This window comes from Nelumbo nucifera, chromosome 2 (genome assembly GCF_055504915.1).
Source record: "Nelumbo nucifera cultivar China Antique chromosome 2, China Antique-T2T, whole genome shotgun sequence".
NCBI lineage: Eukaryota > Viridiplantae > Streptophyta > Magnoliopsida > Proteales > Nelumbonaceae > Nelumbo > Nelumbo nucifera.
Window position 1 is genome coordinate 109,790,253 of NC_142650.1, and position 17,442 is coordinate 109,807,694.

Consider the following 17,442-nt stretch of genomic DNA (forward strand, 5'->3'; position numbering starts at 1 on the left):
TGTTTTTTATCTTCTGGGTCGGTGTTCTGTGCTTTTATTTATTTATCTTTTTGTTAGACACAAGCATACAGTCTGGGATACAGTTGCATTAAAAACTATTAAAAATTAAACTAAAAAGAGAGGAAAAAAAGCAAATATGAATGAGAAGAATAAGAAGAATTTGACGAATGCGGATTCCAATTAAGTGGTCAACACCTTTCTACTTGGGGAACCTAATGAATCTTTTAATCATTCTTTAGTTTGTTTCCATTCGATTATTTTATGGTCATTGCAGTACAAAATTTTGACTCACTTATCATAAACATTTGCTTCTAGTTTTATAAGTTTCAGTATTTTCATTTGTCGGCTTTTGTTTTATTTCTATGCAAACTAAAGGCGCCATATATTAAAGAATTTCATGAGCCCAAGTACACAAACAACACATGCAGGACTGGCTGAACAACACCCCACATTTGATATTCAATGGGTGCCCAGCAACGAAGAGGTCTCCAAAGCTACAATATGAGACTATGAGAGAGAGAGAGGAGAGAAGCCATGAAATGGTCTGCATGTGAGCCATGTCTAAGACTACGGAGATCAACTTTTTTTTATTGCTATCTGCTTGATCTAAAAGAAACGGGTGGAGAGAAAGATTCAGTAAACTTTACGTAGAGATGGCGACTTTTCGGCTAAGAGAGGGTTCACAAATTTGCACAGAGTGGGAATGCTGGGCTTTGGGGGGTCATTTATTGCAGAGATCGAGAGCTACAGTTCCAAGAAACCATTTTGGATGTGGAGGAGACCAATTTTAAAGAACGTAGGATTTGTTTTCACTCGATTAAACATGAACACAGACAATACTTTAATGGATCAAAAATTCTTTTAATATTTATTACAGAAAGCATGTGGCTCAACCAACGTCTGACTGAGGGGTCCTGCAAATATTTGTATTCCAATAGGTCCCATTTTAATGGGTCTCAGTTACACAAAAAATATCACGCACAGACCCAAAGCTGTACATTCTTTACACTATCAACTTTGTTTTTTGAGAATCTTCAGAAGTCTGGTGAGACTATATTATTGTGATTTAATATCTGATGAAGCTGATTTTTAAACTTGAAAAACTCTTAATGTCTCCAAGAACTTATTATATAGTTGCAATGCTATCTTCTATCTATACTTGAATATTATTATAATACAGATAGTAACTTGCTTGATGAGTGAGTGGGGTGGCGATGTCTAGCTTACTTAGAGAGAGACAGCTGAGTGGATCTATCTTAAACATCCCTTTGTATTCTCACTCAGTCTCTCACCTCTCTAGAGAAAAGTAGTCTTCATCCTCAATAGAGGAGGGAGAGAGAGAGAGAGAGGGAGGAAAAATATCCCCGACGCAAAATTTTCATTTAGGTAACATATTCCTATTCTTTCTCTTCCATTCTTTACTTTGCTGCAAGCCTACAAGACTCTCTCTCTCTCTCCCCCTCCCTGGTCTTCCTGTTAAGTGAGAATGCTACTTTAAATCAAAAGAAATAGAGTAAGAGTTCTTTCACTCAATCCGTCTTAGTCTTCCCCAACCCCCATTCTCTCTGTGCCTCTCAATCCACTTTCCCGTTACAAGCTTTCCTAACTTGTCTCTTCAATTTTTTGCAGGAAAATCTTAACAATACTACCAAATCTGCTGTACATCTATCTATTTTACATAAAGCAAAAGCAAATATGAATTCAAACTGGCTTGCTTTCAACATCTCTAATACTCAGTCTTCTGTTCCTGCTAATCTCCATCCATCTCCAACTCCTCAGTTTTCTATAGGATTGGTAAATGATACAGTGGATAGCTCCTTCCAGATACAAGGTATTGAGAACTCCCCATTCTCTTTCTCCCTTCTTATTCTCTCTTCATCTCTGTATGACTGTTACTGGCTTGCAGAATGGAACTTGATGAATTCTCACGGTGGCGAGGAAGTTCCAAAGGTGGCGGATTTTCTCGGCATCAGCAAACCAGAAAACGAGCTAAACCTTGCAACATTTAACCAAATTACAACAACCCAGCCTGACTACCTCTTATCCAACAACACCCTACAGCAGGAGGATAGCTTGGAATCTCCTACCACTAACGATAGTGATTCTCGAGGAATTTCTAACAATTTACAGTCATTGACACTTTCCATGGGAACTGTTAAGGGCACTGAGAGTGTCAGCAGCTCGAGTAACCTTGATGTCACACCAAGAAGATCTATGGATACATTCGGTCAGAGAACATCCATATACCGAGGTGTAACAAGGTTGGTACCTCTCTAACCGCATCATTTAATGAGTTTCATCTCTCTTCAGTTGCACAGATATCTCTCATCATTCCATTTAAGAAAAATACTAATAGAATCAATATAATATATACTGTTTTTTTTTTATGTAAATGCAGGCATAGATGGACAGGAAGGTATGAAGCTCATCTATGGGATAACAGTTGCAGAAGGGAAGGACAATCAAGGAAGGGTCGCCAAGGTAGAACTTCAGTTTCTGGCTCTAGGGTTTGGTTCCCCCCAATAAAAATATCCCTTTTTTTCCCTTTTTGAGTTACTGACTATCTTTCCTTTTAATATGGTCTGCCGTTGGTCTCTTCACATTTTTAAGTGTACTTGGGTGAGTAGAGATAACTAATTCCATGCATTTATTCTTTTTCTAATTCTCTTTAGGTATTCCTAATTTCCCTTCAAAATTCATCCCATTTATCTGTTACTTGGTTTGAGCAGGTGGATATGACAAAGAGGAGAAAGCAGCAAGGGCATATGACTTGGCCGCTCTAAAGTACTGGGGAACATCGACCACAACAAATTTTCCTGTATGTAAAGAATTGATACAAACACATTGTGGATGTTCTAATAATACCTCTTTTGATTATTTTTCTCGTCTTGCTGATTGATGCTTGATCGCTTTGAGTGGCATTCAGATTAGTAACTATGAGAAAGAATTGGAGGAGATGAAGCATATGACAAGACAGGAGTTTGTGGCATCTCTTAGAAGGTAACCCAAATTGCTTAGCTTAATCCAAGCGTCCATTTTACGTGTAACTGATGGTGTATATGACCATTCTATATGAATGGACTTCAGTTTCCTCCTTTCTATTGCTTGTCTTCATCAAACATGAATTCATGGAAGACGGTTCAGGACCTATTGCATTGGTTATCCAGTAGTAAACCTCTCCTAATTAACTTCTTTCTCTCCCTTGATCTTTCAGAAAAAGTAGTGGCTTTTCCAGGGGCGCATCTATGTATCGTGGGGTTACAAGGTAACACAGAGAATACTTATACTTCTCTTCTCTCTCTCTCTCTCTCATTCATTCGTTCATGTTTACACAGGCATCATCAGCACGGAAGATGGCAAGCTCGCATTGGAAGGGTTGCTGGGAACAAGGACCTCTACTTGGGAACTTTCAGTAAGTCCAGAGAGAGAGAGAGAGGAAAGGAAGAAAAGAAGAAGGGAGAACTTCTGTGATTGAACCATAATGTTTTGTGTTGTTTAATGTATAGGTACTGAGGAGGAAGCGGCGGAGGCATATGATATCGCGGCTATCAAGTTCAGAGGCCTGAATGCAGTGACCAACTTCGACATGAGCCGATATGATGTGAAGAGCATTCTGGAGAGCAACACACTGCCCATTGGAAATGGAGCGGCCAAGCGCTTAAAGGAGAGTCAAGCGATTGAGTGTTCGAGGAAAAGGGAGGAAATCAGAAGTCGTAGCTCGAGTTTCTACAGCGGAAGCTCAAGCGGCTTTCAGGGGTACCCTCTAATGCAACCATTTGAGCAGCCTCAGACGTTACTAGCCTTACAAAACCAGCAGAGTCCTCAGTACGCTCATGAGTCTCAGTTTCCTCCAAACTACCTCCAGACCCAGCTCCAGCTGCACCAGCAATCCACCTCACTGTTTAATGCTGCCGGACATGAGAGTCAGTTTAACCAGAACTGCCTGGCCAACCATCCTGCTTTTCTTCATGGAATGATGAACATGGGACAACCACAGGCATTGTCTATCATGGAGAATAATGGAAGCGTTGTTTCTAGTTTCAATGGCAATGTGAACGCTGGAGGTGGGTATCTTGGTAGTGGGATTATGATGTCTCCCAACGCAACTGCGGTGAATGCAGCCGGCGGGATTGGTACAGGAGCTGACGCCGGGCTCGTTAAGGTTGATTATGACATGAGTCCGGCGGGTTATGGCAGCTGGGCGGGGAACTCAGTTCAAGCTTCGAATGCTGGAGTTTTTCAAATGTGGGATGATAATTGAGTGGTTTGCATGGGGGCGGTATGAAATTTTGGTTTTATGCTTCTCATCGTCAAAAGCTTCTCTCTTAATTGATACAATGATTCGATCAAATTTTGGTATATGGCCAATTGTAGAGGTGGTCATCCATGATCCATCTGGTGACTGCTTTTTCTTGCTAAAATTATTTACATTGAGAAACCGTGAATAAAATGTCTTCATCTGATCTTTGCGAACATGGGTTTTATTATAGACCCAGTTATAGATGAAATTAGGTTTAATTCTACGCATATAAAAATAAAGTTTTCCTGATATGCAAATATCTAATTGAGAGTGGATTATATAAAAATCAGATTGGGTTCAGGTGGTTGGATGGTCCGAGCTTGGTTGGACCAAGGAACTGAGGGAGGGAAAGGTAGGAAAAGGTTCCCATGCACAACCATAGTGAAATTACTGATTTGGGTACAAAATCTTTGTTATTTTGCACTCCTTTGTCTGATAAAGACAGATAAAAATGGGCTGTCCACAACTAATAATTTCTCTCTGTTTTACCAACAATGGGAACAAGTACCAAGTAAAAGAGACACGGTGGATTGGATGATGAATCTCTTCTCTCTGTTTCTCTAATTTTTTATTGAACCAACCAGTCTGCCTGTGCAAGGCCACGTGTGCTACAACGCATAACGAGATATATGTCCCCTTGCCCAACCAAAAGTTGCCAATTTTCTATTTTTCTTTCCCTAAAAAGGTATATCGAACCAAAAATGGAAGCATCACCATTTTGTTCTTCCCACGCGAAGAGAGCGTCCAGATATCTAGAAGCACACCTCCTCTGTACATCGGCTGATCCCCGTGGTTCGTCTTTTTGTGCGCGTAGGCTTGGCTACGCCCCAGCCGCACCCAGACTGTGCGCGTGAATGGGCACCCGACTGTGTGCGAGAATGGGCAAATAGGGGTTGGATACTTTTATTTAGGGGTGCAACTTGGGGGGGCCCAACCCGAGCCCGAACCAGCCCAGCCCGAAATTTTTACACGGACTGGGCTTGGATTTTTGGTCCTCAGGCTCAGCTTGGGCCCAAGAAATTGGGTTTTTCAATTTTTTGGACCGGGCCTAGGCCTAGCTTTTAGGTAGACCAAACCTGGCCTGACCCCGGCCCAACTATACACATGTATATATATGTTAGTTATGCATAAATATTTACATATTTGTATTGATTAACGCAAGTCCAGTCCAGGCCTGAGCCTAATCCGAGTTCATCAAATTACAGTGTGTGCTAGGCTCGGGTTAAGAAAATAGGTCTTAGTTCAAGCTCGGGCCTTAAGCCCAAATTTTAGGGTCAGGCCCGAGTTGATCATAAACCCGACCCAATCCACCCGATTTGCACCCCTACTTTTATTGTGTCTAGATTTTTTATCCTTGGATTGGAAAATTGACTGACGCTATCCCTATTGTTTTTGACAATTGACTAATACTTTCCTTACCGTTAGCATCCGTTATTATTCCGTCAAAACCCATATACACGTGAGACCCCATAGTGTTTAAAATTCTTTTAAAACCCAATATTACACCCCTCCCTCATCTCGATTCCCATGGAGCTATAGAAATCAGCGTTCCTAGAGAACTTACTGTAGTTCAACATTCTGATTAAAATTCGAACTCTTGAACCCTCAATCTTGGAGATAAAAAATCTCTAATGCCTCTCCTATCAAATGAGCTTTCCCAGGCTAATCACACATTTTCCTAAGTTGGTTTGCCCTCTACCGCCACTGGTTCAAGCGCCTATAATTTGCTTTGAGAAACCGGAACACGAGTTCCCTCAAATAGTTTGACCTTTCTAATGTCGGGGGGCAATAAATGCAGTAGATCCCCGATCATTTCAGATGTAGTGGTGGTGGCGGAACAGGGGAGAAAGAAAGCCCAGGTTGACCATAAACCTGGCCCAACCCACCTGACTTGCACCCCTACTTTGATTGTGCCTGGATTTTTTATCCCGGATTGGGAAATTGACTGATGCTACCCCACTGCCTCTCTAATGCCTCTCCTATCGTCCGAGCTTTCGCAGGCTAATCACATTTTCCTAAGTTGGTCTGCCCTCTACTGCCACTGGTTCGAGCACCTATGATTTGCTTTGGGAGACCGAAACACGAGCTCCCTTAAATAGTTTGACCTTTCTAATGTCGGGGGCAATGAATGCAGTAGATCGCTGATCATTTCAGATGTAGCGGTGGTGACGGAACAGGGGAGAAAGAAAAAGAAAAATAAGAAGAGGAAGAAGGAGCATAGAGCCCCTTGGCTGGACCTGAGATTTTCCTGTTAAGTTCTGCTAGAACAATTGGAAGATTATTTTCAGATCTGCTTCTAGGACTGTTAGGGCTTCTTTCTACTTCCTCGAGCTCCAATAGGGTTTGATGAACCAGCGTTTTTCTCCTTTTTCCCTGTTTTATTTTGAAAACTTGAAGAAGAATAAAGGGCAAAATAGTTTTTTTGTCTTTTTATTAACGGACCTAATGGTAAGAGATCAATTATCAGAAATAATAGAGATAGTATGAGTCATAAAGTGTAAATTTTAAAACAGTAGGAACAATAAAGGTTGGGAACCCGGCCTCACTAACATGTTTAGTATCCTTTCCAGGCCCAGCTCAATCCAAGACAAGCCACATAATCGGCTCTACACGGAAAAAAGAGAACTGATCCTCCGTCGAATTTAGTTCGCAGTAAAGGATTCAGTTGACCCCATCTGGCCATCTCGCAAATTTACACAAACTGGGATTGGGTGTTTGGTCCTCGAGCTAGGTCTGGACCCAAATTAAGGCCGGTCCGGGCCCAAATTCAAATGAAGTATGTAACATTTGTTTGAATGTAGGCTGGGCTTGGGTTGAATGGACCTTAAACCCAGCCCAGCCCAGCTGACTTGCACCCCCTAATTCGCAGAAGCCATTTGAGCCGCGGAAATGCGGAATTACCAGAGAAACGACTCGTTTTCTATTTGCAAATTGCAACCAACTTCAGAGTTTAGACGACTTTCCTTCCACCTCGGACCGGACAGCTCACTAGGGGTAGGGGAGCGTAACACAAGGAGTAGACATCCGCGTGCCACGTGTACGGATGATTTTATCCCACGTGTTCGGCAAGTTAGGGACGAGAGCGACCCCACCCCGTGAAAAGAAAGAGAAAAGGGCGGTCAGATAGGGCGGCTGGAGAGCAGGAAATCCCATCACTAAAAAACTGTGGGGTACCGATGATTTCTCTAAATTCCAATTTCACCCCTATATCATCTCAATATTGTCGATTCATCTCCAAAGGAGAGCCGTCGATTCCATGGGACCCACGAAAGTTGATATACAGTAAACCCATACATCAATTCTTCTCCCGCACGAGAAACGTCAACACGTCAGAGCTGATCCAGAGCGCAGGCATGTGATGTAATTTGGAGAAAAATAATAGGGGCATAATAGTAAAAGTAATGAAGAAAAACGTCTGATGCGCGTTCCAAAGAGGCCCATATTCCATCGCCATTACCGACCTTGGAATCCCCCCATAAAAAACCCCCCTCTCCCACCCCAAACCCAAATCTTTCTTCGTTCGTTTCCGCCGAGAACCCACCACTCCCTCTCACCGGCGCTGTTTTCTCTTCCGCTTCGAACAAGCGCAGATCGAAATCGAAAAGGAAAGATAAAAGAATGGCTCAAAGAGAGAAAGAGGAGACCGAATTCAAGGTCCCCGAAACCCTAACCCTCTGCATCAACAACTGCGGATTCCCCGGCAACCCCACCACAAATAACATGTGCCAGAACTGCTTCAAGGCCTCCGCCGGGGTCCTTACGCCCCTTAAGTTCTCGGGAAAGGACAAGCCCAGATCCAGCTCGGTCCGATCGCCGGAGAGATCCGACCGTCCGGCGGAGACGCGGATTTTTAAGGAGGTGACGAAGCGCGATACGACGGCGGCATCTGAGGCGGCGTCAGCCGCGGTGGTGAAGCGAGAGGTAAACCGCTGCTCGGGTTGCCGGAGGAAGGTGGGGTTGACTGGGTTCAGGTGTCGGTGCGGGGAGCTGTTCTGTTCGGAGCACAGGTATTCCGACCGGCACGAGTGCAGTTTCGATTACAAGGCTGCCGGTCGGGAGGCGATCGCGAGGGAAAACCCGGTGGTTAAAGCTGCCAAGATCGTTAGAGTCTGAGGATAATTAAGGGCAAAAAAGGATCGTGTGATTGTGAAGAAGAAAACTTAAGGACGTGTGCAGAATTGGAGACTCGATCTCGTGACCTCTGGTTACGCCGCTCTCGACCGACTAATTGCGAGCGAGAGACGAGAGAGAGAAAGAGAGACAGAGACAGAGAAAGAGGAGATTTGTGGAACTGTGAACAAAAAGTATAATGAATTTCTCTCTGGTTTACCTTGTTTTTATTTTTATATTATAAAAAAATTATTTTATTCTCTATATTTCTTGTGATTTGCTTCTGGTTTAATTTTCTGTTCGGTTCAGATTTTGTTTTAATTTATTTATTGCTTTTCCATTAATGCTTGGGAATGAATTATGAGTTGGAAAACGGTGACAGATTGAGGGGCATGTTTCTGGAAATTTATAAAATGAAGGAGGGTAATATCGGCATAAAAATTTCTTTAACTGCCATGTGTGGATAAAGAGAGACGACCATGCTTCTGAGTTCTGACTTTTTTTTTGAGTACGTTCTCGCTTCAATTACGCCTCCCCTCCTAAAGCTGAACCTGGGAGCCTCCTCTTGGGTCACGGACTCACCGTGTGGGTCACTAATCAATTGCACTTCGCCCACTTTGGTCTAATCCTGAGCCGACCCGACTCACCACCCTAGCCAGTTGTAGTGAAAGCCTCTAACCCAACGCTGAAATCGCCCTAAAGCGAGGGCCCACCTAAATAAAGGGAGAGACTAATGAAATATAGATATTCTCAATTCTTGGGGTCTTTATTATATGGTCCAGCCAAACCGAATCGAATGTGATTGAAATTTGTGGTTTGGTAACTTTGGTTTGATTTGAGTGTAAAAATGGTTTGGTTTGTGATTTTTAAATTATAATTTACGGTTTTGATTTTAGAAATCAAATCGTAAACCGTAAATTGAACTGTATATTACATACAAAATTACATATATATTATTTCGACTTTCTAAGTCTAATCGGATCAACATGAGTCCACCGCATGAAGTATGTGTTTGGTTGCTTGGGCTGTTTATTTGTATCTTTTTCATTTTAAATGTTTATTTATATTTTTTTATTTTAAATTTTTCATTCTTTTTGTTTGGTTGAATTCAATTCTCTATCTTAGATTAATAGTTATTTGGTTTCAAAAAATATTGGGGCATTGGGGAAACAAGAATATGACGTTTTTCCAAATGCTCTATTTACAAAAAGCAAAGTGTTTTAATTTTCTATCATTTATTTGACAGATGGTGAAATGTTTTATTTTGCTTCATACTAATGTGGTGGTGGTGTTCTTCCAATAAATGCCTACAGAACCAAACACAGCTTATGCTGACTTTGCATCAATGCAAGTCTACGTCAGTATACGATAAACTATTAAAAATTTTATTTTTACACGTGGCAAAAACTTTAAACTGGGTATTTGGAGAGGGAAATATATATGGGCCAAACTCCCACGTCCTTTTGTTTGTAGGAGAGAGAGATTAGATTTATTGGAATCATATCGTTTTCTAAGAGCTAAAATGGACAAGTAGGAGGAATATCAATATTCGGCATTGGAGAAGTGAGGCCTGTGACATTTATTAAAATGGACCACGATGTAATAGCCCACAGTATACGGCCAAGGAAACGGACCTTTGCGACAACAACCGCTTTGAAAATTGAAATAATACTTTTTTTATTGAAAAAGGATTGAATGCGATGAATTTTGTTTGTTCGAGTTTATCGATTTCTTTACTCATAGATGGAATTTGGATAGATATCTTTTGTGGGAAGAACCACCTTTTGACCATATCAAACAATTTTTACAATCCAACCCGGATTTCAGGCCCATTTGGCCCTTCCTTAGTAAAAGATACCTGAGCCAATGATCCAATGGTCCAGTTTGTCATATTTTAAAACTGTTTAACTCAGTTCGTGGGTCACGGGTTGGATATTAAATCTCCTTTTATATGATGAAATTCTCGGTTATTATTTTATTTTGTTTAGTATAAAGAATATATGATATTCGACACATGCTATTTTGTTTGAATTTTTTTTTATATTTTTTATATTATATGATTTATACCCATTTCCAAATTGTATTTTGAAATATATGGATTGTCCGTCATGTATTAAAAACATCTCCCAATGATGATATCATCATTCTTGGTTTATTATTAGGAGATGTTCTCAATACACGACAAAGATGTATTATGGGACATTATGGGAGGTGCTAATTTAAACTCCAGGCTAACATGCCAAAGGCTCTAGGCTTACTAAGAGCCCTCTTGGGATTGAGAGGACTTTAGCTCTAATTGAGCTGTATTGATTGAGACACCTTCAATAAACTATTTACGGTACAATCAATTTTTTAATTCAGTTAAAGTTGGTTTGGAGTTTTTTCATCAGCCCCCCACAACTCCCCAAACAGGCACTGCCACACTGAAACGAAACAAGCAAAAGTAATTACTCTAATAATCTAACCTTCAAGATTGTAACATACCACCATGGAGACCAGATCTACTATTCACATAGTGCATCTCACACTGACTTTACAGACTCGTCTCACCATTTTTTGTAAGCAAAGAGATCCATTGCAAAAACAATAAGGATACAAAAGAAGACCCCTCATGCTGAGATACGAGCTGTCTCAGGGGGAGGGGTCTAGGGGTCAAAATGTAAGTTCTATTTACATTGGCCCTTTTTGCTGTGTCATGGGCTAGGCCTACATCATTCTTGTTTACATACATAATTTTAAGTTCCACAAAAAAAGAGAAAAAAATTTGATATGCTCGATCAGTGCCTGTTCATTCCACCTTGTGTTTCCCTTGGTTTCTCTGAGTTTTTGCAGGATCTCCTTCGTGTCCTACAAAATTATTACATGGTTGATACCTAGCAAAATAAGTCTTCTCAGGCTTCTAATGATTGCCCAGATCTCAACTTATGAGGCGTTAATGGCATTGCATTGTTGTCCTTCTACAAAGCAAACATTATGTGTGTAAGAGACTGACTATATATAAACTTGTGGAGGCTGAAATAGTTGTTGGGTTCTAGGATCCATCAGCTATAGCTATCGAGGGGTAGATTGTGGGTAGGTATGTCATTTTGTTCAGGTTGGTGGTGAGATTGAGACCAATTTTGATCTTCTATATCTGGGATGTAAAAGTTTGCTTTCCTTATGACTTCAAGGGAGTCTGGGGACTTTTCTTTGAAGATCACTTCATTTCTATAATCCCATATAGCCCTCAGGATGGCTAGCAGCCTAGCCAAAAAGAAATCAGCAAGACTTTTCTTCCCAGGGTTCCTTTCAAGCCACCATGATAGGAAGTATAGTGTTCCTGAGACTATGAAGGCTTCTGGATTAAATCCAATTTGTGCTGACAACCAAACTGCCCTTGCTAGAGGACATTAAAAGAAGAGGTGTGCTGGTGTTTTTGGTGCATTGCCACAAAGGACACAAGAGGAATCCCCTGAGTGTCTTAGAATCCAAGTGGATTGCTTCGTCTTAACTCTGTTCATTAGGAATTTCCATCCAAGGAGTTGACATCAAAAGGGTGCTTTTGTGGTCCACAACCTTGACCACTTAATTTGTTCTCGAGAGGAGTCCATGGTTTCAGTGCTTGAGAAATTTTTGTAAGCCGATTGAACCAAGTATTCTCCATCCTTAGATCTTTTCCATTGAAGCTTTTCTGCTTGACATTGGGGGGTCAGGGGGGTGTTTAAAATAGCCTCAGCTAATAAGTCTATAAAGACATGGTATAAGAGTTGGGAATTCCAAACCCCATGGGAGGTGATAAAGTATTTTACAATCCAATCTCTGCCAAAGGGATCTTCTAGTTGTTGGGGTTGGGGTTTATTGGAGGGGAGATTCGAGATCCAGAGATCATTATGAGAGTTTATTCGAGCTCCATCCCCTACTTTCCAACAAAAGTGGGAGTGAGACTATTCCTAATACTTAGGATGTTCTGCCACCAATAAGAGAGCGAAATCTTTGGAAGGAACAAATTCAAGCAAAATACCTATAGAATAAGTCTATCTTTGAGGAGAATCAAGACTTTTAACCCTATGAAACATTTTTTGATATGATGAATAGTACATATTATAGGAAAATATATAAAGGCAGCGTTTTCGAACCATTGTTGATCCAAATGATAGGACCGCTCAACCTAGGAACCCGGTCCTTAGCCAAAAACCATTAATTTGTTTAACAACCCCACTGACCCAGATAGTCAAACCATTGACCTATTCAACAATTTATGACCATTTTTTATTTTTTATTTTTTTTCAATTGGAACAGGCCATAAATTCGAACCAGATGGCCAAACATTGACATAAAAACCAGTGGCTAGAACGGTTGCAGTTCTAGGTAGGTTATTAAAACCTTGGAATAAGGTCTGGGGACAGAAAAGGGCGAACAGGCAGCCAACTAACCATATTACAAAAAGCATGTGATTTTGTGGGTTTGATCCCACACCTATTTGGAGAGACGCCAACTGACAATCTCAACTAGTGGGTCATTGTTTGAAGGGTAAAATAATTGTACTTTGAAAAATAATTATACAATTAAATAATTTGTACCTTTTTTTTTCTTTTGTATAAGCCAATCACTTACAAGAAGGTTTCTAGCTTGGTGGAGGGTTTACAAGGAGAGGTGGGAGGATTTTTTGTTGTTGACTGGTTGGATAAACCAAACAGAACCTTAGAATTTGACTCGGTGCACAGTTTTTTTCAACGATGTAGGGATGGATATTCAACAATCAACATGATTGGTTTTGTTTTTTGAAAATAAAGACAACTGCAACAAAATGATATTGATTTGGTTGTTGTTCTTGTTTTTCAAAAACAAAACCATGCAACCATGTTGTTTACGTTAATGTGATCTGACTCGGACCATGTTTCAAAGCATGGTTTTTAAAACTGGGCCGGATCAGATGGTTAGACCAAAAAACCGGTAACCGGTCAGTCTCCTGGTCCGGTTTTGCAAAAAACCGGAAATTGTTAAAAAGCATTGAAAAGTCAGAAAACCGTTGACTCGAGCGGCCGAACCGTTAAACCGTTCGACCCGGGCAACGGTTTGCGGGTTAGTATTTTTGTTTCCAATGTTTTAAATAAAAAAACAAAAAATAAAATACCTTTTATATCCCCAACCCAGTTCGAATCCCTTACTCCCTTCACTTGCAGCGGCGAACGGCGAACGGCGAACAACAAACGACGAACAGTGAACAAAAAGTAAAACACCTCACCCTCACCAGCACTTGCAGCTGCGACTTGCAACGGCGAACAAAAAATAAAATACCTCACCCTCTCCAGCACTTGCAGCGGCAAATAATGAGCTTGCAGCGGCACTCGACACTGGGCAATGGTGACCAAGCCCACTATCGCCGTTCGCCGTTCGCAATCATCTCGATCCCGAATTGCTATCGTCTCGATCATCTCTATCCCGAATCCATCTTCGGCCGCTCCTCCCTCGTCTCTGCCTCCATCCAGCACCTCCGATTACAATGACACTTATGAAGACGACGTCCATGTTGTCGCTCACTCTACCTCCAAGGTCGAGCAAGCTTCCAACGCTCACAATTTCGGATCTCAAGTCCATCGCTGATTGCATGATTTCCTCGAGCTACGGTAAAGAGATCAAAGGTCTCTAGCGTCTCGGAATCAAGCAGCTCACCTCCTCTTGCATCCAAAAGATGGATTGGGAATTTGGGATGTCTTAGAGCTTAACAAAAACCTGGCTCAACGCCACCAAGCTCGCAGTCAAGACTCATTTTAAAGGGAAGAGACGAGAGAGTTACTTGCTATTTTTTATTACATATAAATAATTTTTGTTTTTTTATTTACTTATGATGTCATGGGGTCGAACCGTTCGAGTTAGACGGTTGAACCGCCGAACCGGAAAATGGTGCCCTGACTGGTCCGTTCTCCGGATCGGTTTTAAAAACCTTGTTTCAAAGTCTCGACACTTGGATACGAAAAAATTGTGTATATTCAAAAGGCCGATTATACAATTCTTTTTAGTTTTTCTGTCTGAACTTTTATTATAAACACCTTAGGAGTTCTAATGTTTAAACACAAAAAAATAACTAAATATGTGTTCAAAATTAATTAGTGTAGGAGTTATTCACTACACTAAGAGGCGTTCTACAACAGGAATTGTTTTTCTACTTGTTAGTTCTAAAAACAAATCAAAATCATCTTGTTTGAAAAGAAACACAAAAAAATATGTGTATTTTTTTATCTTCAAAAGTACTAAAACCAGAAACATGTTTTTGAATATGGTTTCCAACACATATTTTATCTGATTATTCAACATTATATTCCATAAATCATATGATTTCTATATTAGAAAATTTGTTTTTGTTTTAAAAACCAATATTTTCTTAGGCCATGTTTGGAAGTGCTTAAGTTAAAAATAAGTGCTTAAACATGTGCTTATTCGAATAATCACTTATTTGCATTTGACATCCAACTTTTTCAAGTGTTTATTTTTTAAAATAAAAACTTATTTTATATTAGGCGTTTGATAGTCTTTTTCTCTAATAAGCACTTTAAGCATTTGTGACTATTTTGTCCTTCATTTTCTTTCAAATGTTCAAAATATACCCTTTGAAAACACTTTTGTTAAATTACTTTTATAAAAACACTTTTATGAAAGTAGTTTTATAGAAACACTTTTACGGAAGTACTTTTACGAAAGCACTTTTGTGAAAGTAGTTTTATAAACACTCTTTTGGAAGTACTTTTATGAAAGCACTTTTATGTACTTTTGTGGAAGTGCTTTCGTAAAAGTACTTCCGTAAGAGTGCTTTCATAAAAGTACTTTCATAAAAGTGTTTTCATAAAACTACTTTCATAAAAGTATTTTCATACAAGTGCTTTCATAAAAGTACTTTCACAAAAGTGTTTTCATAAAAGTGCTTTCGTAAAAGTGCTTTCATAAAAGTGTTTTCATAAAAGTGCTTTCATAAAAGTATTTTTATAAAAGTGTTTTTGTAAAAGTGCTTTAATAAAAGTACTTTTATAAAAGTGCTTTCATAAAAATACTTTTATAAAATTCAACTAGGGATAATTTTGGAAGAAAAAAATTGAATAAGTCTTATTGTATAAGCACTTAAAAAAAGCTGGAAATTTGGGCTTAAAAAATTAGCCCTTATTTTTAAAATAAGTATTTATTTTGGGCTTATTTCCCAAATATCAATAAGTGCTTAATGACCCAAATAAGCACTTATTTTTAAGCACTCCCAAACATGGCCTTGGTTTCAAAAACATGTATTGTTTTTTGAGACAAAACCAACTTATTTCTCCCTTCGAAAACAAAAAATAGAATTCAAGAACATGTTTTTGTATAATAATTCCAAAAATAAATTAAAAAAAAAATATTCATGTTGTAGAATGCCAACTAAACAATTAATTTTAGGCCCTGTTTGTTTCATGGGGATAGGAATCTGTAATCGGAATTGGAATGGGTATTTTGATTCTAACTGTTTGGTTCGGCATAATCAGAATTCCATTTTCATTCCTTCTAGAATGGCATGCCCCTATTTGAGGGAATGGTCATTCCCTATCCCTCCCTTAGGAATGAAATTCCATTCCTATTTATTCTAATTCATATTTCTATCTGAACCAAACAAACTATTAAAATAGACCAATCCAATTCCAATTCCGACTACGATCCAAACGGACACTTACCCTAATATCCATCCATCACATATTTGATTGCCCGTGTGGTGTAAAGAAACCTCGCGCATGAGTTATCGGAACCAGAATCCAAATCAAAGAAAGCCAATAAAATATCTTTGACAAGACCTATTTATTCACGCAACATGTCAAACTTTTATGTTTTATCTCTTCTTTTGTTCCTTTCTTTCTAGTTTTCCAAAAGCAAAGAAGATGAAGCTATACAACTAAAATCATATATTGACAGGAGATTTTCAGTCATTGTTTACATTGGTGGAGCAATCACTCTCTTTGAAATAGAAAAGTGAGTTTTGTGCTAGTGGGGCCTACAATAATATCTTGAGGAGTTGAAAACCTAGTTGTGAAGGTTGGGTTGGTCCTATCATTCATTACTTTTGTTACTTTAAAATTGAAACTTAGCCGAAAGAAAGTAGGTAGGTAATAAAGGGATGAAGTGGAGTCCAACTTTGGCCCACGGGAAAGCAATCGCAATGAATTATGGACCAAATCAGGGCGAATTGGGTGATGTGGGGCAATGTTTGCCCATTTCAAGTGTTCAACTATCTCACCCTTGTATCTATGGCTATCCGTGGACCGGTTTTGGGTTAGATCCAGTTTAAATCAAAGTCAATTTTGATGAATTGAACGAACTAATAAAATATATTAAATTCGACAAGTTCAAACTTAATGATCCAAAGTATTTGGTGGATTGGATTGGACCTGGTCCATTTGTAATGGATTTGTATTGGATTAGGTCAGATTGAATCAATGTCCAGTTCATTGATAAAAGATAAGAATACAAATGTCAATAGACTAAGTTTGGGTTAGAATCAATCTAAATTAAAATCAATTTGAACAGATTGGATAGTCTAGACATTGAATTGGATTGGTCCAAAATGGTCCAAAGTATTCATGAAATCGGATTAAACTTGGTCATCTATAATAGATTCATATTTGTTTGTTAGATCATATTGGACCAAATCCAGTCCAATTGACACCCACTAATTGCATCTTTTTTGAAAAGGTAGTCTACAAGTCAAATCGTTCCATGTGGCTATATTTACAAAACCATGGGTGTTGCAAAGCAAATGAACCCAAGAACAAAAAATGAATTGGCAAGCAGAGAAAAACAAGAGGAAAACGTAAGATAAAGCAATGCAAAGCACAGATTTAAAAATTTACATGGTTTGACTTATAGCCTACGTCCGTAGGTATCGAACGATAGGAAATTTACCATAAACAGTAGAGACTAGAATTACCGTGTTTATCACCTTCTTACCAAAACCATAACTCCCAATATACCCGAACTTACCTCTGGCTATATCTCAAACACTCTCTCGCTCTCAAGATATAAGACTGCTTTCTGTACAAGAT

At 39.5% G+C, this 17,442-nt stretch overlaps 1 protein-coding gene and 1 pseudogene across 2 annotated transcripts; both read left to right on the plus strand.

The window, feature by feature from the left end:
- The first annotated feature begins 1,196 nt into the window (after positions 1-1,196).
- Positions 1,197-4,464, plus strand: LOC104613021 (AP2-like ethylene-responsive transcription factor PLT2). The gene is made up of 10 exons (XM_010280706.3): positions 1,197-1,513; positions 1,630-1,831; positions 1,907-2,261; positions 2,399-2,481; positions 2,611-2,619; positions 2,730-2,818; positions 2,927-3,000; positions 3,215-3,265; positions 3,336-3,412; positions 3,507-4,464. Exons 2-10 carry the CDS (start codon positions 1,696-1,698, stop codon positions 4,259-4,261), a joined length of 1,629 nt encoding a protein of 542 aa, XP_010279008.1. The 5' UTR covers positions 1,197-1,513; positions 1,630-1,695; the 3' UTR covers positions 4,262-4,464.
- Positions 4,465-7,744: 3,280 nt separating this feature from the next.
- LOC104613020 (zinc finger A20 and AN1 domain-containing stress-associated protein 5 pseudogene) lies at positions 7,745-8,676 on the plus strand (annotated as a pseudogene). The gene has a single exon (XR_016082097.1). The product of XR_016082097.1 is annotated as a zinc finger A20 and AN1 domain-containing stress-associated protein 5 pseudogene (transcript).
- Positions 8,677-17,442: the final 8,766 nt, after the last annotated feature.